The sequence below is a fragment of the Molossus molossus genome, unplaced genomic scaffold, assembly GCF_014108415.1.
Source record: "Molossus molossus isolate mMolMol1 unplaced genomic scaffold, mMolMol1.p scaffold_m16_p_15, whole genome shotgun sequence".
NCBI classification, from domain to species: Eukaryota; Metazoa; Chordata; class Mammalia; order Chiroptera; family Molossidae; genus Molossus; species Molossus molossus.
The window spans coordinates 26,213,575-26,238,449 of record NW_023425350.1 but is presented as its reverse complement, the minus strand read 5'-3'; the positions used below and the strand labels follow the sequence as shown (position 1 = coordinate 26,238,449).

General features: G+C 45.5%; 1 protein-coding gene across 1 annotated transcript in view; it reads right to left on the bottom strand.

Moving 5' to 3' along the window:
• Nucleotides 1-1,268: 1,268 nt before the first annotated feature.
• TMEM178A (transmembrane protein 178A) overlaps nucleotides 1,269-24,875 on the bottom strand; it is a 44,773-nt gene continuing 21,166 nt past the window's right edge. The window contains exons 2-4 of the mRNA XM_036263191.1: nucleotides 15,626-15,739; nucleotides 12,469-12,606; nucleotides 1,269-2,238 (exon numbers count right to left, since the gene is read on the bottom strand). Of these exons, the coding sequence (XP_036119084.1) occupies nucleotides 1,997-2,238; nucleotides 12,469-12,606; nucleotides 15,626-15,739 (494 nt within the window). The 3' untranslated portion in view covers nucleotides 1,269-1,996. The remainder of the gene's footprint in view (nucleotides 2,239-12,468; nucleotides 12,607-15,625; nucleotides 15,740-24,875) is intronic.

Below are 24,875 nucleotides of genomic sequence, written 5' to 3'. Positions count from 1 at the left end.
CTCCACATCTTCCATGGGGATCTTTAAAGAAGACTTCAAAGAAAAGCTCTCCTGCTTTGAGAGTTCCCCACATGAGTACTAACTAAAAATAATTGCCCCTTGCTGTATATCTCTGATCTCATCCGGGGGTGGTTCATTCAACAGGCCTGAAGTTTGCCAGCACACCACAGGCCTCGGCCAGAGCCCGGGCGGGCTCCGGGGTCATCTACCCTCTTCCAAAACGCTCGTGTCACCTTATATGGACACTGTCACTTGGAAATCAGGCTTTATTTGTCAGGGGAGGAGGGTGGGTTATCATTATCCTTTTGAGTACAAAATCAGTTTTTATAAGGAAGAAAAAGTGTACCTTTTGTGCAATGAGAATCTGGAAGTCTTACTTCTGGGTATGGCCTTTCTCCCGTTTTGAAGAGCATTTTCCTCGCGCGCTGCGTAACGATGGACTAGAGGACAGTGGTGGAGTTAGGAGGGGAAGCTCGGAAGTGAGCTGGTGCCCACCCTCCCGTTTAACGATAAGGAAACACAATGCAAGGACTCAAGCGTCCTTCCAATATCCACACACAGGAAAAGGACTGAGGGGGAAAATGAAGCAAGCATTCTAAGTCTGAACTCGACTTCCTTATTAGGAACATAAAATAATAGTACCTAAGTCAGAGATGGAGAGGATGAGATGCAATTATACCTGGAACAAACACAGCCCAGTTCCTGGCACACAGTAAGAGCTAAATAAATGTTAGCTGCCAAGGCAGTAGCTGCAGCTCTGGCCCAGAGCAGGGGCTCTCTGTCCCAGCTGCACATCAGAATTATCTGGGTGTTTTCTCAGTAACACGCAAGCCCAAGCCCAGCTGCAGACATTCTGAGTTAACTGGTCCAGCGTGGGGTCCAGCTCAGGTGCAGTTCAAGAAATCAGGTGCAGATGATTCTGATGAGCAAATGATTCTGAAACCTATGGCCTAGGTGATCTAGGTAGAAAAGCAGAGACCTTGTATCCTCATTACTGGCTAAATACCAGGCAGATGGTAAAGGAACAGAGAGAGAGAGGAAAATTTCAAATACTATGGTAAGGTTTCGAAAGGAATTTGAAAATGACATCTTTTTTCCACAGCAAGTGTATCTTTTGCTACATACAAAAGATAAATAATAACGACCAGCCTAATCGAAATGAAACAATTAGTAAGGCTTAATTATAGCCTTATTAAAACCAGGTTCTTATCTGTCCATATGGCTGCGAAACCTGTTGCCACAGCTGAAAGACAGGCAAACACACCCAGTTAACAAGGCGGCGGTTGTTTAATGCAGAAACCCAGTTAACATAAAGAGACCGAGGCTGGACGACAGGTAGGACTTCCCACAATACTGCATAGTGGCACAGGTTAGCTCGTACATGGTCGATCTGTTCCTTATGATTTTGATTCTAGTACAGAGACGGAAAAGAGACTTCAATTAAAAAATAAATAAGGCAACAGAAGAGGAATCTTCCTGTGACGAGGAACATCCACAGACATGAACATTTGGGGCTGACACAACGAGACACCATCAGGACAAGATCTGAAGATGCTGTATTAAAATTTAACAAGCATGGGACAGTGACAAGAAAATTATACTTGCTTTGTTATGAACCCTTTTGCAAATAGAAATGACTCTCAGGTCACTGTTATATACAATCTTTCTGAAATAAATGGCAATCATACAAATTTTCCCATTGCCATCTCCTCTTTTTCTAAACCTAGAAATGTTCCATGGCACTGCTCCGTGTTTCTCACAGTCAAAGCATAAAGAGTCATTAAAGCACTTCAAGCCACAGTAGTCTCGTCCTTCGAAAGGTGTGGAGGTTTTGCATGATTTTGTATCAGTCATCCAGAAAGGGCTGGCAGGCCACAGGTTGGAATGTAAAAGACCGCTTTGTGCTTGGGATCCTGACGCAAAGTCCGTTCTGTCCCCCTCAGGAGGCGTCCACACTGTGGACGGGCCTCTGGGCAGTGAACGCGAGCGTGGACAGTCATACCGTGGAGTCCCTGCCAGACTTGAGCTGTGCGATCTTGGTCCGGCTGATAAATGGGTAAGCGATGCAGAGACCTCCAGCTGCCACAATGAAGCCTAAACTGCACCAGGCGCAAAAGATAGACCAGCTGTAGCCGTGTTCCACATCGCCAGGCAGGCTGTAAATTAGCTTCGGGAGGCGGTTCAAATCATAGGAGATGCTGGCAGCGTAAGTGCAGAGGGAAATGGTGCAAAATATCCCTATAAATAATACAAAGAGAACAGAATGATCCATTACAGTGTCGCCTGCTACATGCAAGGTAAATGCCAGGCATTTCGGTGAAAGTCAGATCAACCGATGAGGCAATTAGTCCAAATTAATAAAGGAGCTATACTTTTTAAATTTGAATTACTTCATTCAACGAAGATTGGCCAAACCTTTATGTGCCAGACCGTAGGTGAGGCATTGGAGATACAGAAGCGAAGAACATGGGAAAATTCTAACTTGAATTATTCAGAATTATCTTGTTTGAATGATATGCATATTTAAATATATATTTGTTTGAAAACAACTTAAAAATCATAATTACCTTTAAGGACAAAACTCTTCTATAGCCACTCAAACCTAATATAGAATTCTTCATTTCTTTTTGTTCTATATCTGGTTTGTCACATTTTTATATAGCTGCAATCACACAAAATCTGCTTTCTTTTTTAATAGAATTTTTAGAGGGAGAGGGAGATAGAAGCATCAATGTGCGAGAGAAACATCGATCAGCTGCCTCCTGCACGCCCCCTACTGGGGATCAAGCTCACAACTTGGGCATGTGCCCTGACCAGGAATTGAACCGGGAACTCCGTTCACGGGACAGTGCTCCATCTACTGAGCCACACCGGCCAGGTGCAATCTGTTTTCTTTTTCAATTACTGTTAGCATTAGTATTTGTCCTGTTGCCTGTAAATAATATTTTAAATTAATTTTTACAAGTGCTAAAATCATTTTTAAGCCACAGAGCTGGCACATTCTAGGACCTCAACAAATTGTGTGGGTGGTGGTGTTTTTAATGGATGGATAAAAGCTTTTAAATAATATAAATTAAATCCAGGAAGTTGGAAATGGTGTAAACATAGCTAAGGAGATCCTATACCTCAACCACTCAGAATGTAGGCAATTTGGGTGATATAAATGGACAGACTCTTTATACCAACACAAGTATGTATAAGTGCCCTTCCACCTGGAAAGTATTATCCTAAGTGAAAGAAGCCAAGCAGAAAAAGACAAATACCACATGATCTCACTTATATACGGAATATAATGAACATAACAGTCTGAGGAATACAGTAGACCCAGACACATGGAAGTAGGGCACAGACTGACATCCCTCAGAAGAGGGGATGGGGGATGGGGGGTGGTGGGGGTGGGAAGAGATAAACCACAGAACTTATATGCATGTATGCATGACCAATGGACATGGACAACTAAGCCGGGGACAGGGTGGAGGGGGGTGGGGTGGGGGGTGCCAATGGGGTAAAAAGGTAAAATATCTGTAACAAAAAAATAAATAAAAATTCATTAAAAAAATAAATAAATAAATAAATGCCCTTCCACTAAAATCGGGACTCTGATAAGAACCCCCAAAACACAGGCTTTTTAGTATTCAAGTGATGCTCCAAAGATGCAGATGTTCCTATTCCCCTACAGTTGACCCCAAGGATGCTACTTCTGAGTGGGCAGGGATCAGAATTGAGCCATTGCTGAGCCGAAGATGGGTAATGAAAACAGAATCCGGCCCCAGTGACGTACAGGAATGTGCAATTCTGGTCGGAGTCCTACATAGTTCTTCGTTCTCTGGTTTATCCCTGTGTCCAGTCGAAGTCACACCTATTTGCTGGAAAATTGTTTGGTAGCCTTACGGATCTGTGCAGCCTATCCATAGGAAGCAGAGACACAGACTTGGGAACTGAGACGAAGCTAAAAGTAAGATACTGCTCCTTTTTCAACAGAGCTTTGGGGAACAGAAAACTACCAAAAACCAAACTCAGAGCAGGGAAGAACTGGGAAGAAATATAAAGATCACCTGAATGCAATTTTGTAAGTGCTGGAATTCCACCTCCACACAAATCACGTGCGAGCACAGCGCCTGAATCCTTTTCCAAATGTTCGCTTCGAAACGAAATGTTTTACATTAAAAGGATGCTTGATCTGAGATAATTTGATATTTCCTGCTCTGCCTACTTCTGTTTTTATACTCTAAAGTGATTGCTTTTCTACAAAGGATAACATCTTGTCTTCCAAGTCCTTGCTCCAGAATACAATAGCAAACACATCCCTTTGAGTTCTCCAAAGAAATATCATAGAAATAACTCTTTCATAAAAGAATGAACCAGTCAGGAAAAAATACTCCTCTGCTCTTTTCAAATCTTATGAAGAGCAAATGTTCTTACATCTACGTGAATGCTTTTCCCTGGCACCGAAACAAAGACAGTGTTTATATATAACAAGGTCCTTCTAACGAATTCTGGAGTAGAACAATAAGGCAGTTAGGAAAAAAATTGATCTTTGGAGTGTCAACAGGTACAATATATATAATAGAAAAGTGACCTGTTCGTAGAAAAAGCAGCTCCGCTCTGCATTTAACTGTCTGCACTCAGCTGAATGCTTAAAAGCAAGGCTTTTTACAACTAACGTGGTTTTAATGACCCCTGAAAGCTTGAGTTCAAACTTGGACTTTTAAGCATCCTTTGATGTCCAAATGCATTGGGCTGAGATGCAGGAAATGCATATTCTGGTCCTCAGATCTACTACTAATCACTGTGCGACCTTAAAATGACCTAGCCTTGCTGAGTCTTAGATTCTCCATCTAGGAAAAAAATGGGGGACTTGGTTACTGAAGCCCCTTACAGTGTCAAATTCCAAAATATGGCATAGAGCAAGAAAGTGTCCCAAAACGTCCTGGTGAATCTGGGAATATGCAACTAAATAAAAAATAGATTGTCATAGATTTTTCTTTCTGTATATGCTCCCTTTGATTTTATACTCAGTGTTGATTTTACTAACACCTCTCCCCTGCCAACTCCATAAAACTGCTTCTGGTGAAATGAAGTTGAGCATAACACCTCCAGTTCTCACTGAACAGAAAAGGGTTATATGAAACCATCTAACCTGCGGATTTAAGAGAGGCTGGTTTTCTCGGCCCTCGGTGTCACGAGTCGTTGTGCTTCCTTCACGGACACTGTGAATGATGTCACTAGTAAAATGTCTTTCTTTGACCGAGTTGCCAGAAAGCTGAAACTCCCAAAAACTAAATCAGTGCCTCGCCACGAGCAAAAGTCAGGGACTTCACGGCACACTTTTTTGCTATGAAGCTCATCCTTGGATTCATCTTGTCTTACCTGATTGCTCGTCTTATTTTTATGACTTATTTGCATTTATTTTATCATGAAATATTACATGTGTGCCTGTGCCATTTAACTTCTTTTTGGACTAGAGCACTCCTCAAACCTTGATGAAAACTGCTTTATTTCCTGGGACCTTTTCTCAGCTGAAAGTGGTAGAAAAAGTTACTAGGAGCCCACAAATATGCCCCCGTCTGCCCTGCCCCCTTTCCACAAATGCCCCTACAGGCTGCTTTTTAGTGACACTTTTTCTCTTCCCAAGATGTCCTTGAAGTTGCTCTGAGTGCGAGGAAAGCCAAGGTCAGCAAAAGAGCATATCTAAGAGTCCCTCCTCTCCAGAGGCTCCCATTTCTAAAAAGTTTGCTAATAGCTGCCCCAGGATTACCTGTGGGCCGAGCAGGACAGCTTCTGACTCTTACATGGAAATGTACCAAGTACACAAAACATCGTGTCCAACGTTCCAAAGCTTTTGTAAAAGAGGCCTGACCCATTCAAGATATTTTTAAAAGGTAAAAATAAAACCATCTAATTTCAAAGACATCAAGAAAAAGTGTTTAAATGATTAAAACAGCTTCGCTGTACCTGGATAGTTAGTCTTTGGAATTCCACAGTATGAAAATGGACCTTTTTGGTTCCATATGTACATCTTACAGTCCTCATGCGCATTAGTTTGCAGCCATAGTACCACAGACAGGGTGGCTAAAACAACAGAAATGTATTCTCTAATTGTCCTGGAGGAAAGACATCTGAGACCAAGGTGTGGGCAGGGTTGGTTCCTTCTGAGGCCTCTCTCCTTGGCACGTAGATGACCGTCTTCTCCCTGTGCCTCCGCAGTCCTTCCTCTGTCACTGTGTCCAAATGTCCTCTTATTAGGAACCCAGTCATACTGGATTTAGGGCCCACCCTAATGACCACATTTTAACTTAATTATCTTTTTAAAGACCCTGTCTCCAAATATAGTCACATTCTGAAGTGCTCAGGGTTAGAACTTCAACATATGAATTTTGAGGACACACAATTCAGCCCATAACATTGGGTGCACATGTGCGTCGTCACGTGTGAAGTATATTTCTATCCCTTTTATAGGCCCAAGCAAGATTTTGCTATTTAAAATGCCATTTAATCAGTTATTCAAAATTATTTATCACGCATCTACTGTGTCTCAGACCCACTTCTGATCTTAGAGGTAGCTTAGTCGAACGAGTGGGTGTTGGTCACAGCCATAACTGGTATCAGGTTGACGTGATCAGGAATCCCAAGGGTTCTTTCCACACACTTTCCAGCGTGCATCTCAGGGAAAAAGCACCAGGGACCTCCCAGATTCCTGTGAGTTCCACACAGAGTCGAATTTAGCTGAGCGCGTGGAGTCAACCAAACCTGCTGAATAAAACCTAGCTCTGCACCACACTGAGTTTTTCCAACCTAAGAACCAGTTCATCCCGACTGCCCCATGTAGGTCTTGACGATATAGCAAATTATTTTAAATGCTGCATTTTTATCAGTAGGAATCGAGGTAATGCCAGGTATGGGACAAGGGCATGAGAAGATAAGGTCCCACCCCCTGCATTCAAAAGCTCCAAATCTAATGGTACCTCCTGAAAATCCACGAGAAGAGAGGTTATCTCTCCTCATTCTTCTCACAGGCTTTTCCTTCCCTTTTCCCTCTCCCCTGACCAGCTGGGACTTACCTGTGGCCACCACTGATACCTTTCAGGCCTGCTGGTGCCACCCAGGGAGGGAGGGTCTTGAGTCCCAAGCTCAGTCCTGACTATTGCTGGTAGCATCTTCAAAAGGGTGAATAATTACTGGTTCTGAAAAGCCCTGTATGTGGCTACTTTTCTTATAAAATATTAAAAGGTTTTCTGCCAATAATCTTAATTAGAAAATACCATGATATCACAAAATTATCATGCTGGAAGGGATATTTTCAGGTCAAGACAGAAAATGTATGCTGTCTTCCAAGATCATCAACCTAATTTCTTTCCCTAAAATCTGATGGTGCCTGTGGCCAGCTGGTAAGATGTAATTAGGGTAACTGGGCCCATTCTTTGGACCATCCTCCTTTGATGTGCTTAAAAGGCTAAAAGAAGTGGAAGTTACTTCACCCTGGTTAGCCTGCTTGATAAATAACATAACTGCAATGCCCAAAGGCATAAACATTTACTTTTATTTTCCACTCTTTCAGGGGATGACCTGCCCATCATTCCGGTCTCTTTGCAATTCCAGAAAAAAATGCCTCATGCTACTTTTCACACAGATTGAATGACTGGGCAGGAGTAATAGAGACAGACAGAGCTTTACAACAAGTAAAAGTAAATAAAAGATCCACAATCTGCTTTTATTAAATCCTCGAGACATCCACTCTTCCTGAAAGATTGCAGCTCTCTCATTTAAAGGCAAAGCCTGACCTGATGGGGCATAAGGCTATTTATAGTCCTTATCGATCCAGCTTAGAATGTTTTGCTGTAGACATGTTAATGTATTTGATTACAGACCTTGCTCAAGGTATTAGATAATGTATGCGCCATGTTATCTTTCTAAAAGAAAACTTGAACACCATGATTCTAAAATATACCTGGCTTCAAGGGTTTCAGATAGGGCATTAAGGACCTGTAGTTTTAAGTCATAATCACTGGATAACCTAGATTGTTCAATTTGGCTACTGTAGCCAAATCTTTATTTTTTCATTTGAATGCATTAGTCTTAAAATATATATTAAAATTTATATCTATAAATGCATTCAAGCAAAGCAGTGACTAGCCTAACTGAGGTGTGACCTGTTCCTGAGCTTTGCTGGGGCGGCCTGGGCTCTGTCTCTGCCCTGTCTGCCGTCGCTGTCTGCAGTGGCCATCAGGGCACAGCCTGTGCCGGTGAATGGGCCCAGTGGGCAGTGAGACCCCCTCAAGGGAGGACCAAGCTTTATCCAACTTTTGAAATTCCCAGTATATTAAAAGATAATAAAAACCCCACAAGACACAAAAATTGTATTTAAAAATGTTGGCACTGAAATTGAAACAGACTCATAGATGCAGAGAAGAGGCTGATGTTCCCAAAGGGGCGGGGGATTGGGGAGCTGGGTGAAAGAGGTGAAGGGATTGAGAAGTACAAATTGGTACTTAGAAAATAGTCATGGGGATGTAAAGTACAGCATAGGGAATATAGTCACTAATATTGTAAAAACTGTGTATGGTGCCAGGTGGGTACTGGGAATATCGGGAGGAACACTTTGCAAAGTGTATGATTGTCTAACCACTATGCTGTACACCTGAAACTAATACAAAATAATACTAAATATAAACTGTAATTGAAAAAAACTTAAATTTTTTGGTATTGAACAAATTAAGCGCCCTGGCCGGTTTGGCTCAGCGGTTAGAGCGTTGGCCTGCGGTCCGGAGAGACCCGGGTTCGGTTCCCGCTAAGGGCACGTACCTCGGTTGCAGTTTGTCCCCGGCCCTGGTTGGTCGTGCGGGTGGCAGCCACTCGATGTGTCCCTTTCACGTCGATGTTTCTCTCTCTCTCCCTCTCTCCCCACCTCTCTCTCCCTCCCACTCTATCTGTACAAAAATTGGAAAAATGTCCTCGGGTGAGGATAAAAAAAAAAACAAAAAACAAAAAAAAACAAATTAAGCCTTTAAAATATTTATAACAAACTATTATGGTAATTAGATGACTATCTAATGGGACGCATCATTTAATGTTGATGGAAGTAGTCATTCACAGTGGCCTACAAGCGGTGTGTTCTAGGAATGGGCAGCAGTTTACAGCTGGAAGGTACGTGTCTTACTCCCTCCGTCCTCTGATGCCTCTGTGACCGCAGGGATAACCTCGGAGGACATGAAGTCACAGGGCTACATTGGAAGCCCTTGGGGGATGTGGCCTGGCCCTGGTCCTTCTGGAGACCCCTTGGGAGGCCCCAGAAAGGAGGGGGCAGGAAAGAGGCGAGAACCTGGCTCCCCGATGAGAACTGACAGGCGGCAGCACTGCGGCTCCGCTTGTGGGTAATCACGAACTGTCTGTACGCAGTAAGGCAGAAGGAGAAGATCCCGAACTGTCACATCGCTGATGTTCCTCAGTGAAGGTTTGGCTAATAGGTTCAGGTGGAAAATGAAGATGCCAGCACATTAGAAGGGGCTAAGTTTAGCATCAAAAATCTGTGGGAGTGATGCTGACGAGGGCTGCTGGAGACACTTCAGCTTAATTAAAATCAATTCTTTCTTTTAACCCTGATGGCTCTCCTCGCCTGCTACTGCATGTGAACCTCCTACAGCCATTTATCTCCTGCAGTGGATTGACGCAGTTTCTCGTGTTTACAAAGGCGATGAAGAGGCATTGTAGTAGAAAAATAAAACAATCCTCCTTAAATTCCACAGTAAGGGGACAGATGAATACAATCCAGCATACCCACTCCTTTGAAGAACATGCAGCTATTAAAAACTCATGTCAAGAACAATGTAGCGACACTTTTCTTTTTCTCTCTTTTTTTTGAATGAGGCAAACACATGGTCAAGAAAAATAATTAAACAACCTAATTTTTCAGGTGGTGGGATCTATAAGTGAAGTCTTCCTTTATTCCAAAAATGTTGTTTGGGCAACCAAAGCACCAGAAGGAAAACAATGTTGGCTGTCTCGGTCCTTCAGGACTGGTCATCAATCTCAAGTGTGTAAGTTTGGTTTTATTTGCATTTTTTTTGGTTGTTATGGGTTTTTATTATTGAGGATATTGTTTTGTGTTTAACAATTGCATAGGAGCTTTTGATGACAAAGCCTGAGGACCCCTGAGCTAGTCTGGCCTCAAGTTGCAGCCCACATGTGGATTGGAAATAAGGCTGAGCCGGGCAAGGTGAACCGCTCAGGACCCTTGGCCCCTGGCTCTCCTCCGAGTCAACCCAATGCTGAACTCCTACCCTTCCTTCATTTAATGCCAAACCAGCCCCTCAGCCTCCCAAGGAAAATTCATTAGGCCTGGCTTTTATGGCCCTGAAATTTATTTTATTGCTAACAGTTGTTTTATATGCTAAGCGCATCCTAAATTATTCATGTATTACCCATATTAAAAATGTCCTTTAAAAACTGCTGGTGTGCCTCGGAGATATTGCGGATTAGTGCCAGACCACTGCAATAAAGTGAGTGTCACAGTGAAGCGAGTGTTACAATAAAGTGAGTGTCACAATAAAGCGAGTCGTAATCTTCTTGCTGGTGGAGGGTCTTGCCTTCGAGTTGTAAGGAAAGCAACATCTGTGAAGCGCAATAAAGTGGAGGGCAATAAAACGAGGTACGCCTGACTACTACTGAGGCTTTTGTTGTCCACAGCTTCTCATTTTCCTGACCAGCAGATGTGATGTGGGCCTTCCCCGGGTTTGGGGTTGTGGGGAGTGAATTTGCATTTCTCTCAGGTATACGGGGACAAGCGTCAGGAAAATGGGGGCTCAACTAATGAGGGGAGGGAAGAAAATGGGGAGGATGTTTAACTACCGCTGAGCCCCAGCAGAGGCATAAAGGAACCCTCTGGGCAGCACGGGCCTCTAATTATTCGCTGTTCTAGCCCAGCTATTCTACAGTCTGGATTTGAAATGAATCCCGTAGGCAGGCACCCCATGATTGGTCTTGAGGGTTCAAATCCTCCTCCCAAACCTCAGGAACTCGAATTCAGCCTCCCGGCGCCATGGTCCTGGCAGCCGCTGTGTATTCACCAACATCTGGGAAACCTAAGTTGGTTTTCTGCTCACGACTATTCAGAGGCCATGTGGCTTCTGAACGCTTTGTCGGGACCTTGACCATGATGACCCGAATTACTGCCAGGTGGGAAGTGGGGCAGATGGGCGTTCCTTAGGCTGATTGGTTGAGCAGGAAAGCAAAGCACCACCTACCTGTCAGCTCTGCAAGGCAAACAGATACTGGTGTCAGCCACAGGGGGGCGCTGCTGCCCCCGTGAACAAGGCTTCAGAGACCCTTGCAGTGAGAAATGCTAGAAAACCCAGCCGTGGTCACTTGGGTAACAGAACTCCAGGTTAGTAGAAATAAGCTTATTCGAAACGGCTACATAGCTACTGAGCATACTTCATGAAACTGTTCATTTGGCATTCACTAATCATGAATACATTCATTTTTCTGTGAAGGAACAGAAGGAAAGATTTCTTCCCTGCAGTCAGTGTTAGCCACCAGCTCAGCTCCTGACTCCTTCTTAGACAAAGATGTCCTTCACCTGCTAATCAGAAAGGCCCTAGTCATGTCTCCAGCCCCTCCCTCCAATCTCCTGCTTTAAGATCCAGTCAGCCCTGTGTTTAAAGCCTTCTGGTGGCTTCCATCACCCGCAGATTATAATCCAAGCCACTGCCTGCTTCTCATGTGATACCCTCCCCCCTCCCTGCCCCCAGCCACACCCGTCTTCTTTCTGTGGCGCAGAATGGACCAGCCCCTCCCTGCCTGCGGGCTTGGCCCTCAGCGCAGCCCACTCAACACTGGCTGCGGGCAAGGCCTTCCCCGGGTCCCCTGTTCCACCCTGTTCATTTTCCTCGTAGCTTTCATCACTCTCACAAGTAGTTGTCTCCCCACAGCAAAAACGGAGGAGGATTTTGTCTGCCTAGTTCATGGTGTGTTTCTCGCACCTAGGGCAGTGTGTGGGTCCTCAAAACCATCTGTGGAGTGAGGTGAATGAATGTTGTGTGTGGAAACATGACCCCGATGACACTGTCACCACAGGATGTACTTGGAGTTGACTTTCAGCCTGGGGGGATGGGCTGTGCTGATCGATGTCCCTCTCACTCCTTGGGGCTCCTTGTTTGCCAACAGTCCGGGCCAGGGTTGGGGTACAGTATGCAAAACTGGGAAAGAAAAATCAGAGCTGACTCCAAATGGAGATAGAACCCAAGATATTTCCATCTAACCTCCTAGCGGGCCCCCGTGAAGATACTGGGGATGCATTTTGAACACTGTCGTTTCTTCAAATGCTGTACCACCCACCAAAGCCTAATGACCTTCTGGGTCTCTTTTCTCACACCTGAACACAAAAGAAATGGGGAGAGAACGAAGTGAAGCCAGCTGCTCACAGAGCAGCCTTCACTTTTGCCGGGAGAGGCACCTGCGGGGTTCACGTACCTGTCATGAGGAAAAGGAGGCCAGCCACGTGCTGGGTCAGGCTTTCCTCCCAGAAGAAACTGACCGTGGCCACGATGCAGCCACAGAGCAGGACGGCCACGGCCATGCCCAGGAAGCCGGCAGTGATTCTTCTCAAATCTAATCTCAAAACACAAATAGACATCCAACGTAATAAGCAGAAGGAGAGCCCTTGAAAATTGGAGAATGAAGAGCTTTGAATATGTTATGAAAATTACTAAGTTACATGGACAGGCTTAGGGCGTTCTATTCTCCGGTATTTCCTAAGAGGACAGATGGGGTGTCACCAACCGAGCGGTCAGGCAGCATGTACCTGGGCCCCTGTGGGTCCATGGAGAGGCCCACACCAAGAAGGGAACAGACCAGAGGACAGCGTCAGGGTCACCTTGGATAGCAAGTTACTTAGTAAACCGAGAGCAACTTAGGTTTGCAAACTATCTTTATCTTTAAAAGAGCCACAGAAGCGAAGGTGACCACCACTGCAGTGGCTGCCGTTAATCTGACTTTGGAGAAAGAGCCTTAAAAGTGAGCTATAGCGAAATACGGTTTCATCTGCGCACCATGGATGCCAGTTATTTTCTTTTTCATTGTATCTATTCCTGCCTATTGTCAAAAAGGATTTCAGAAAGTGAAGGCAATTGTGGTGACTGAAACAGGGCCCAAAGTGCACTTATGAGACATCTGCTCCTGACCGCCCTCTCCCCTTACACATAGGCCGCACAACCCAAGCACCCACTGACCCGGGTTAAGGAGGGACTATTCCCTCTGTATACGCAATGGTCAGGTTTGGTCTATCACAAAAACACAGCCCCTCCCCCGTCTCCTGGGCAAAAACAAGGGATGGACTGACGGCATGTACCTGGGCCCCCTTCCACCCTAAAGCAGCACTGATTGTCCTTCCTTTTTAGTTTTAAAAAAGCCGCCTGGCCGGTGTGGCTCAGTGGATTGAGCATCGTCCCACAGCCTGAGAGGTCCCGGTTTGATTCCCAGTCAGGGCACATGCCCCAGTTGTGGGCTTGATCCCCAGTAGGGAGCATGCAGGAAGCAGCCGATTGATGTTTCTCTCTCACACTGATGTTTCTATCTCTCTCCCTCTTCCTCTCTTTCTCTCTAAAAAAAAAAAAAAAAATCAATAAATAACATTTCTAAAGCCAGTTTTGACATTGTTAGCTAACTTTCTATGTCCCCTCTTTGAAAAAAAAAAAAAAAAGTCCCAAAGGTAGGTCTGCAGCCGTTGGGGCCAGTCAGCAGGTGTGGGCACACCTTTGCACACATGGAGTCAAGGCAAGGGGCACCCCCACTGCTTGATGTGTGGGCTGCTTGACCAAGATGGCAGTGTCCGGGCAGCCACCAGCTCGGTCTGTTCGCGTGGCTACTGGCCGTCTCAGGGTGCTCCACAGGGGGTGTTCATGGGGCCTTCCAGTCCTAGGCCCACATGGATAAGCCGCCCCTTTCTCTTTAAGAAAAATATTCATTTCCAACTCAGAGCATCTAAGTTAAAGCAGGACATTTCTGCCTAAAGAAGTGTAGACACCACAGAGCGAGGGGCCAGGAGCAGTGATCATTTTAAGGGGCTGAGTGTAATGTTTAGGGTAAACGTTTTAAGACATCTGAGCAGAGAAATGTAATAATAGTTCAGCCACTATTATCTTCCAACCTCCTAAATTCCCTGTGGTTCAAGTTTTATTTTCTAGGACCATTCAAAGGCATAAGGTTCAGCTATCATCCACGTGGAATTCACATTAGTACCAGGTCTCAAGTAAACAAGGTACAGATCACTACGTGTGATTTTCTTAGAAAGAGCCATGCATGAGACTGCTAAAATCATCTCGCTATGAGAACCTCAAAAAGGATTAAGAGGAAACGCTCAAATACTGTCTTGCTGGGCAAAAACAGAGGACAAACTGTTAGAGTAAAGAGAAGAGGTTCTCTGTCAGGATCCTGTGATGGCCTTTTTTTGTTTTATCTAACACCAGTGAGTACATGGCTTTCCAGACAGATGATTCAAGAATTCCCAACGTGCTCCTAAAGAATTACGGCAGAAGAAGGCTTAGGTAGACTCGAACTCAGATCTGCTAAGAGATGGTCGTTAAAATCGGCCAGCAAGAAAGAACCTTCAGGAAGTCATACTATTAAGAAATAAACCACATTTTTTTTTTTTTTTGGGACATGCCCCTAGCAGGAACCGAACCCAGGACTCTCTGGTCCGCAGGCCAACACTCCAACCGCTGAGCCAAATTGGCCAGGGCAGAAATAAACCACATTTTAGCCAATGACTTTCCCAGTCCTAAATATGCCAATCATAATATTTACATATTAAGCTACTGCAACAGACCTTCCATTTACGCGTTTGAGATTCAAAACATAGCCTTGACTTATTTCGAAAAGGAGACCCTGCTTGGTTTTCTGCAGTAGTTTTGCTCACCAAACGAGATCACCGAAGTCTCTGTTGCTTATTTCATTGGAAAATGACAATGTCAACCTCTGATTAGGGTAAACACTGAAATAATTCAGTCTAGTTTTTGCTTTCCTGAGTTTTCTAACACCAGGCAGCATAAATCAACAGTTTTCAAGTAAACATCAGTTCTCTTAAACATCACACTGCGTGATCCTTCTTAACATTTTCCTGACAATGGAAAAGGGTAGCATCTGCTGTCAGAACGTTAGAGGTACCAGACGCCCTCTGAGAAATTATGACATACAGTCATAAAAAGATTTTAGCAGAAAAGGTCTGAGATAGACACAGTAGCTAAACTGACTATTGTATAAACAAAACAAAAATAGGCGTGCCTCGGGTGTGACACCTTGGTTTACTAAGTGGCAGAGCGCGTCCTTCCACCCGCGGGTCGTTGTACCCGATGACTGGCTGAAGACAGACTCAGGAAGCCACCGAGGCAGACCCGCACACTGCACGCGCTCACAGAGACTCGTGCCTGGTTTTCACACAGTCAGCATGTCAACGAGTTGTGACGACGATGGCCCAGTGAAATGACTCTCTGAGTCTCCGACCACATGGGGCCTGGAGGCCTGTGGTCGATCATCACAGCATCTTTCAGTCCAGACCTGCCAAGGCTAGTGGGAATGCCTTTTGTTCAGACAGACACCATTTCCTCTCGGACCCTCTCCCAGAAATACTCACGGAGCAGGTGCCATTCATCTTGCTGTATTGTCTTGGTTAAATTGAAAGGAATGTTCCGTAAGCGGATTGGCTGGGAAAAGTGGTACTTGATAGCTGTGCACCGCTGCGCAATACCTTGAAGGAAGAAGACACGTCGTTTAGGAGTCTGCATCTGCACTGGAACTCTGAGACCCGAGGCCCAGTATATGCCCCAAACTGGGTGGGATGGAAGAGGGGGTAGGACTCTCTTAATTATTCTCACTAATAAAGGCCAGCAAAACAGTGAAAACCTAAAACATGAAATAATTTTTAAAATCGCATTTCATTCTTGAATGTACTAAATTTGATAAGGATCTAAACTCCCCTGATCGTGTTGCAACATGGAGTTTGTATTAACTAAGTGCAAAACTCCTCAAGGACCAGTGGCCTGGAAGTATACAGATGGTTGGGAGAAATCAGCTTGAAATATTAAGTTAACACAGATAAATTACATGGGTCTGAATCTGATCCAATCTCTAACTCTCAAATGGGTTGCATCAAAAACTTCATTAGGAAGTGTGTTATTTGGAAACCAGAAGACATTTTTCCATAAAGACAACCTTCTACATGCTGGTTGAGGCGGTGATTAGGTCTCCAAACAACCCCCAAGAGCCTATTTAACCCCAGGCCGGCTGTAATTCCTTAATCCAAATTTCACTAACCTGAATTCTGGGTCCTATCAGAAAGGGTGGTATTGAAAAATCCCCTCCCTCCCCTGGTTGCCTGGCCAGCCCTAGGCACAATATTTTGAAATGGGTAAGTGTACCCATTGCTTTATCTAGTACCTTCTCCTATCTTCCCTCCCAACCCATACTTTTACTCCATAAATTGATACAGGCCTATTAGTGCCCTAAAGTCTTTTGAATCCCATAAAATTATCTACCCTCCCTTCATATTAAACACAATAAAACTTCCTTCTTTCATTGTAAATCATCTTGGTCAGTTGTTTGAGTAAATGCAATCTGATTAGATTAATTTTAAGTGAGTGAATGTTAATCCTTTAATCCTGGCAGCTGTTTTTGTTTTTTTTTAAAAAAATCTTATTGATGCAAATAAATCTCTCATCTGTGAAATTTCAGTAAGTATAATGCTTGATGCTGGAGATGGAGTGTGGACTGGGGAGAAACTGTTCTCTTAGACTCAGAGGGGCCGGGCTGTCCCTGGAAGAACTCCTGGGTAGGGAAATGTGTGGGCCCCTCTACATGACTGCAAACATCCCCAGGGCCATCTCCTCCTCTGCCCCTTGCTGGGAACAGGCAGGACTCCAGTGGGCAGGGGGAGTAGCAGAGGGGAGGGCAGCAGGCTGCCCAGTGCTCTCCCCCTCCCCAGGGGAGTCCGGCTGGTGCCAGGAATGAAGTGAACAGTACACATATCACCAAATTACCTCTCCTTCCCACCAGGCTCCCAGGCTAAATGTAAACTGCAGGGCCCCTGAAGTGAGGAGAGAAGGGAGGTAGGGAGAGTGACAAGGTCTGCCCTGGACAGCGGAACCAGCAATCCTCCGAGATCCCGAAGCCTGGGAGTTTGGTGGTAAGCCCAGAGCTCCTGAGCTGTGTCTGCAAGAAAATGGCCTACAACCCTGCTGCTCCACTCCCTTGTTGATGACTGGAGACTTCGGGCAGAATTAGAAGAGAAAGTGAGAGTGGAGGACAGATCAGCAGCAGGTGAGAGGCCTGCGTTCGCTGTTGTATCTCCTTGTTCGCACGCCCCCGTTCCACCGCCGCGGCAGAAAGTCTGTTAGAAGAGGAAAGTGTATTATCAAGATCTGGCGTCCTACACGTGCAGGTGACACATTGAAACCTCACACAAATCACACAGGAAGAGACCTGTAGTCTCCTGATGGCTCTCCAAAGACAAATCGGGTCTTTTTGGTAAAAAGACGAGTAGACGTAGGCACATCGATGACGGTCAAGACCGAAGTCCCATGCAATGTTACGGTAAAGAGTGATACTGTGAAAATCCACAAGGAGGCATTAGATTCAAATGTTTTCAAAGCCATGCTTGCAAACTTTGAAATTGACTGGCTTTCCGGGTTTAGAGAGCAGTGAATCTGACTCTGCAAAGGAACACAAAAAGCATGATCTCATAGCGCCAGATGGCATCACACAATGGGGGGAAGCAACATGCAGAGGGTTCCAGAGAACGAGTTGTGGTCTATATTTAGTGATTAATGAGCTTCTTAAAGGGCCAAGTAGAGCCACTTTCATGAAGATATAAACCATAGACTAAGATCTATGAATATGCTGCACAGAGGTGAGGAACGGGGTTTATGGGCTGAGGGATTTCTGTTGTCTCTGGTGCTGAGAGATGAATCAAATCCCAAGCTGGGTCATAGAAACCCATGTTCTAGGTGAAACGAGGGGAAAATGTGAGAAACAGCAGAACGTGCTGTAAAATGTCATTAGTGCCAATCAACGACGAGGCAGCATGTGTGGTGGCTAAGGCCTTGCCGTCAGGCAGACTTGGATTTGAGTCCCAGCTGTGTGACTTTTGGCAAATTACTTAACCTCTCAGAGACTCGGTCCCCTCATCTGTAAAAGAGCAGGGAATGATGGCAGATAGTTTATGGGGTTATTGTGAGGAATGAAAGAGGTAATTCAAGGACTCAATATATAGGGTGTGGTCCCGGCAGCACCAGTAAATGTCCGCATTCAGTCATGAGTTATCTCTTGGTACCTCCCCATATTCAGAACCATGGCCACGCACCAGGAGTCTGTAGCCAAAACGGGCATCACAGGTGAACCCAGGCAGACACATGCAACAGCCGCCTGAACAATGGCCCAGCCAATGGCTCTCGTGTTTCCTCTCCATTCTCACTCCCGAAAGGTGGCTAACTGGCCTCCTCGCCACGGTTCGCTCCGCCCTCCGACCCACCCTGCGCGCCTCTGCCTGGGACATCTGCCTCTGCCTGGGACATCTGCCCTGCGAAGACTCGGCCTCTGGGCCTCGGTCACCCATCTAATGTGCCACGGGAAAACCTTTAGGATTTTACTATATCCACCTGCCTATTACAGTACTGCTAACTTAACATGTTTCTTTAAATTGAGTACTGTAAGTGGGAAATCGTTTTCTTGCCATAAGGTAATTATTTATTTTAGAATTCTGTATTTATTTAAAAATAAAGTGCAACAGTGTAAGCACGACATGATGGTTCATTAAGTAGTTTAATGCTGTGCCGATGTGCCAACGTCCACTCTTAGGCAAACAGAAGATGAGAACGTCTCTGGTGGTGCGGTGGGCAGTCAGCCTGGGTTTTCATCGTCCAGCTCCGTCTCACCCCTGTTCAAGGACACGCTGTGGCCGACCGCAGAATCAGACCCAGGCTCTAGGCACCTAGCATCTATCCCTGCCCCCACCTCACTTCCAATGACCTGTGACTAATCCCCAGGGGCTACCCCACACCTCCCGGATTCATGCCCTGGCCACGTGGTGCTCATTTCTTCCTCGACCTACACCCACACCTTAGAACCACCTAAAACCCTGGTCCTCCAAGCCCACAGCCTTCTCACTCCCTTTCCTGGCTTGGTTTTGATGTTAGAGGCTGAGCCGCACAGTCTGGCTCTGGATTACTCAGTCTTCGTCATTTCCTCGTAGATCATAAAGTCTGCCTCCCCTTGGCTGTCCCAAGTTCCTTAGGAATTGAGACCGTGACCTTTTCCTGGGGTCGTGACAGTTGAGAGACAAGTCAGCCACAGTTGCTGCCAACAGCAGCATAACAGGCTTCGGGTTCTCCAGCAGATGCAGGGGTCAGTGAACAGTCTGCACTGTTTCCTAAACATTGCAAAGGCCACTTGGAATTCCAGAACTGACCCCTGGGCAGAAGAGTGAAGGACGCTTTTCCCACCAGCTCCGTCTGCACACATCCCGGTTTAAAAGGAAAGATCAATCACGGGGTCACAGAGCAGAGCAGCTGCCGTGTTCTTGTCAGGGAGATTTAATTTCAGAGCCATCAGGTGCTAAGCAGACAAAAGAAAATATTTTCCTCATCACCTCCTTTCATGGGTATGAACAGGCCTCACTTAAATAAATAAACCACGTACAATAAGTTTAGCGGCTCAGTACTGACTTTTAAAGCCTCAAATGACCGAAGTGAAGCCCCCGGAGGGCAAACCTATCATCAAGTTTCCAGAATTGAAAAGGCAGAAGCACAAAATGAGACCATCTAGGGTGGCCCTGTCCAGTAGAAATATAGTGCGGGTCACATACAACGTTAGATATCCTAAATGTCACGCTAAAAAAAAAACAAGTGAGATTAAGTTCCAGACATTTTCAGTTAACATGCACTAAATGTTCTGAAAATTATTGAGATACTTTATATCTTTTTTTTTCATACCAGGTCTTTGAAATTGAGTGTGTATTTCCTACTTACAGTACATCTCCTTTTGGACAAGTCTCATTTCAAGTGCTCAATAGTCTCATGTGGCTGGTGGCTATTGTGCGAAAGGAGAGATTTCCAGGTGACGGTGAGTAAGAGTCCAATTAAAGTAAAGGCAACAGAAAGCAAGGATGTTTGATATAAGAAGTGCCTGAAAGGTGTGCAAGTTCTTCTTCATTTAGATGGTCTCCACAATATACTACCGTGTCCTGCTATAACTGTCCTCTTACTAGCGCAGAACCAGCTTCTTGGTGATGCGGAGCTTGAGTATCTGCATTCACTCGATCTCCTCTTTGGGGCAAGACAGCCTGGATTTGCCATCTGATTTCACCACTCACAGCTGTGTGCCCCTGGCGTGTTACTTAACCTTTCTGGGCATCGGTTAGCTCGGCTGTAATATATGGACAATGGAGTTCATCTGTCTCGTAGGAGGATTAAATGAGACACTCCTATAATACTATTAGTGTTAGCTTCTATTATTATTACTGTTACTCCTACTATTACTACTATGGACACTTTATTCACCTGAACAAGCCCAGATAACTGGACTATTTCTTAAAGGCAAGACTCAGGTGAATTCCTTGAACTATAAACACATGATCCCTAGAGGCCAAAGATAGAGGGTTCAGTGACAAGTCTGACTGATTCAACCTATTGCAGTGAGAATAAACATTATCACAGGAAGTTTTTGTTTGTTTATTTAACTGGCAATGAAGGAAACCAGAAATAGTGGTGTTCAAATAGGCACCATCGTATACAAAAGTGGAAATTTTCATTCGTTTAGGGTAATGGATGACCACTGGGTCCCCTGATTAAGTTTTAAATGTCCTTTAATGTGGTTATTTTTTAATCTACAGTGAAATGTAATGAAATATTTAAAACCAGAGATTCTCAGCTTCTCAGAACCATCATGATGGGGTGGGTATTCGTGATTGGACAGGATGTGATTTCATGGGGCTTAGGGGGGGTTTCAGCCCAGCTGAGCACTCTAAGCTTCTCCCTCCCCATTCTTTATTTATTGATTGATTTTTTTATTGTTTTGAGAGAGAGAGAGAGAAGGGAGAGAGAGAGACAGACAGAAATAAAACACATTGATTTGTTGTTTGTTTATGCAGCCACTGGTTGTTTCTTATATGTGCCTTGACTGAAGGTGGAACCCGCAACCTTGGTGCATCGGGACGATGCTCTAACCAACTGAGCCACCTGGCCAAGGACTCCCTCCCCATTGTTTTTCCCTCCTTCCCTTCACTTTCCCTCTCTAACAGGATACGGGAGAACCACGGTATGAAAACAGTGTCTTTTCTTTTTTCTCCATCTCAGAGTTGCCAATGTGGAAAAGGGGATATCATTATGCCAATAGATTACGTCATTCCTTCTGTGGACGGCAGACACAGGCAGGAACAGACATCCCACCCCACACCTTTTTCCCTGAGCCCCGACCATGTGAAACGCAATACAGCCATCCACTCCGTGGATGCTCGACCACAACACACTGTGGTATTTCCTTCCCACAGGGGATACCGAGTTACAGGGACAGACCCACAGCGGCTGTTGGTTGTTCTTGCTCTGGTCACAACATGCTGACCTCAGAGAGATCAATACAGTCTGAACAAAAGCTGTCTTAATCGTACATGGGTCTAAAGCTATTGTTAATACACACCTGCAGTTCTAATCTCCTGGATTCAGGAGGCATCTGGTCAGTGTGGGAAGCAAGTCTAAGCTTTCTCCTCTCTCCAGCATGACTTTTTCAATGAGTGTGACCATCAATGAATATAATTTCTTTAATCAAAAGGTTAAGCCTGTGTTATCCTCACACAGTGGGAGAAACTTGGCAATGTGGTTTTCTTCTGTACTGAATATGTGTGTACAAGAGGCAGCATCAAGGGTATAAACTAGAGTACTGGCTTTGAAACCAGCTGTGTAACTTAGAGCACGAAACTCAACCACTCTGAGCTTCCGTTTCCACATCTGTCACATAAAGGTAATACAATCTCACAGAATTGTCAGAGGAGTGAATGTACAGTTGACCTTTGAACAACGTGTCGGTGGGTGGGGTCAGGGCTCAGACCCCCCCTCCCATTTGAAAATTCTCCTACAACTGTTGACTCTACAGTAGGCTCTTCTCATCCCCGATTCAAACAACCTCGGACCCAGTGGGAAACAGTATCTTCCACCTGCAGCTGGAAAACCACACTTGGGAATGCGGAAATACTGTTTTGACCCAAGGTTGGTTGAATTCTCGGATGGGAAATGTGTGGATGGCAAATGTATTTATCGGGGGAAAAAATCTGCATGTAAGTGGACCTGAGCAATTCAAACCTGTGTCATTCAAGGGACAACTGTACTTGTAATTTCATCCTCATCACCAGTATTTGGGAGGACGTAAGTTACCAAGTCTCAATCACTACTTTTTGCCATCAAAAGTCAATCATTTATTCTCTTTCACTCATTCATCTATTCCTTTGTTCAACAAACATTTATTTAGCAAGTGCCTTTTAGACAGAGGACCTCCTTTCTGAATTTAGCATATGACACCACAAACACAAAAAACCCACAAAAGTGAAAAAAAACACAAAAAACTGTAACTCTGAAATGGGGAGGGGGGAAGCGAGAGAGAGGGGAAGGGGTCCCCCGCCTGCCACACGATGACCTATAAACACTGATGGCTTTAACAATTTCCCAAATAGTCAAAAAAGAACAACTTGCCAGAGAAAGGCTGCCCATTTTAGAATAGGGTGGCAGTGTTCCCAGCAAATTATCCTTAAAATCAATGCACTGTTGGCCCCTTCCAGGTATCTTGATAGAATCCCTCTAATTGAGCTATGCTTTCAGAAGTTTGTTTCCCCTATGAAAATGAAGCTGCATCAAGCTGAACTGACTAATGACTACTGTACGCAGAGACTAGGAAAGCAGTGTTTGGTGGAGCTGATGAATGGAAATATAGGCAAGGGCAATAGCTCTGCTCAGACTGTGAGAAATATTTAAACATATTTGCTACTGTGAACAATGTTCTCATGTCCCCTCACCAGATGGGCTGCTGGATTTGTGAGGGGACACGTCAAGCTAATATCAAGATAAATGGAAACCAGGAGCCCCTGTAAGCAGCCGCAGGATGTAAAGAGAGAGCCTGTTCTGTAGCTGGCTCCATAATGGATCGAGTTGTGCTCCTGGGCTCTGATAGGTTATGGAAATCAGTTTTAAAAAACAATATAAAGTGATTTTAAACAACGTTTTCGACTCTTTGTAAGTCACCATAAAGGCTAAGCAGTCATCAAGCAAAACTGACAAGTCTGCACTTCATTTCCTTCAGCTTCTTCAGCCCACCCGCTCACGGGTAGGTGGCCTGGCACGTACCAGAGACAAGAAGGAAACGCCCCACTGTGGCTGATCAAAGACTCACTCCAACAAGAGCAGAGATGGCAACACCACCTTCCAGGGGCGAGAACCTTAGGGCAGGAGGAAGCCAAATCCCAAAGCCCTTTGCAGCAGCCGCGACAGAGTCCGGGGCAGGGCCCTCTGCCTTCGGCAGCCTTTATCACTATTTCCCACGTGCTCCGGTTCCTCCGCAGCACCACAGGCCCCGCTAAATCATGACAGCAATCTGCAGCAGATAAGCACACTTTCGAGACCACCAGAATTGCGTTAGGGTAGTTATAGGAAAAGGATAATCACACTCTTATTTATTACACAGCCTCTCCGGCAGTGTGCGGAGCCCTCCTCGCGCCCCTCTCTGCAGGGTGCGTGGGGCAGACAGGCCTCCCTCTCCGCGAACAGTGGGACCGGGGCACAGACCACGTGAGTCATCTCAGCAGTAACGGTAATTGACTGAGGGCGAGCTACAGGCCAGGCTCTGTGCGGAGAGCTTGACTCAGGTTCCCCCACGAGACAGGCTCTGCTGTCACCTCGTTTCACAGAGAAGGAAACTGAGGCGCAGACGGGTGACATTATCCGCCCGAAGTCCCACGGCTGACAGGTGCCAGAACTGGTATTGATTTGCATCTGCTTCCAAAAACCAGTTCGTAGTTATCTTAGCAGACTTTGTCAGCTGAGGATCACTATGACTCTCTGGTCATGCCTAATTAGCCCCCTTAAATGGACAAGGACAACGCAGGCAGGCATGGATTAGCCTGTGGCATTGCTTCTGTGATGAGATGAATCTGTACTCTCCAGTGCTCACGCTCCCTCCACCCACCAGGAAGCAGAGACAGAGTCCGGAAAAGCACTGTCCAAAGCTCTGGAGGCAGGTTTCCTTCCTGCTGAGAAGGTTCTCGGGTGCCTACATCCCTGACTAAGGCCAAGGAAAACTAGAAGGGGCAGAGGAATGGCTCTGGAAAGAGAAGAAAGTCCTGGAAGAGTGGAAGGGGGGAAGGGGCCACAGGGAGAGTGATTCCAACTCTCTGTAACCCCAGAGCCCTGGACAACATATGAGCCCCGATGGAAGGTTGGCAGCAGGGGTGGGGGGTGGTTAGCACCCAGAGTGAGGATAGGGAGGGAAAACTTCGCCCTTGACCAAATGGAGCTGCCGTCTCCGGATGGGCATCTCTCTATGTGTCTCTCTATGTGTCGAGAAGGAGCCCCCCCCCCCCAACTGCATACTCTAAACTGAAGTCCCCATTCTTCCTCTGACCAGAACTCACCCAACTATCCACATAGTTCAAACAGTCAAAATAGCCACCAGGTGCTTGAGCCTGAAATATAATGTACTTCTGATCCAGTTCCAATGACAGTAGGAGGGGGAGCTGTAATTCTCTTTCTGTTTACCACCTGTGCCTATCACATCTAGCTAACCAGTCCTTGTTGGAGGGCAAGGAGAGGACGAGATAACTTGCATATAGCTCAGAACTACCTTCCGCATTG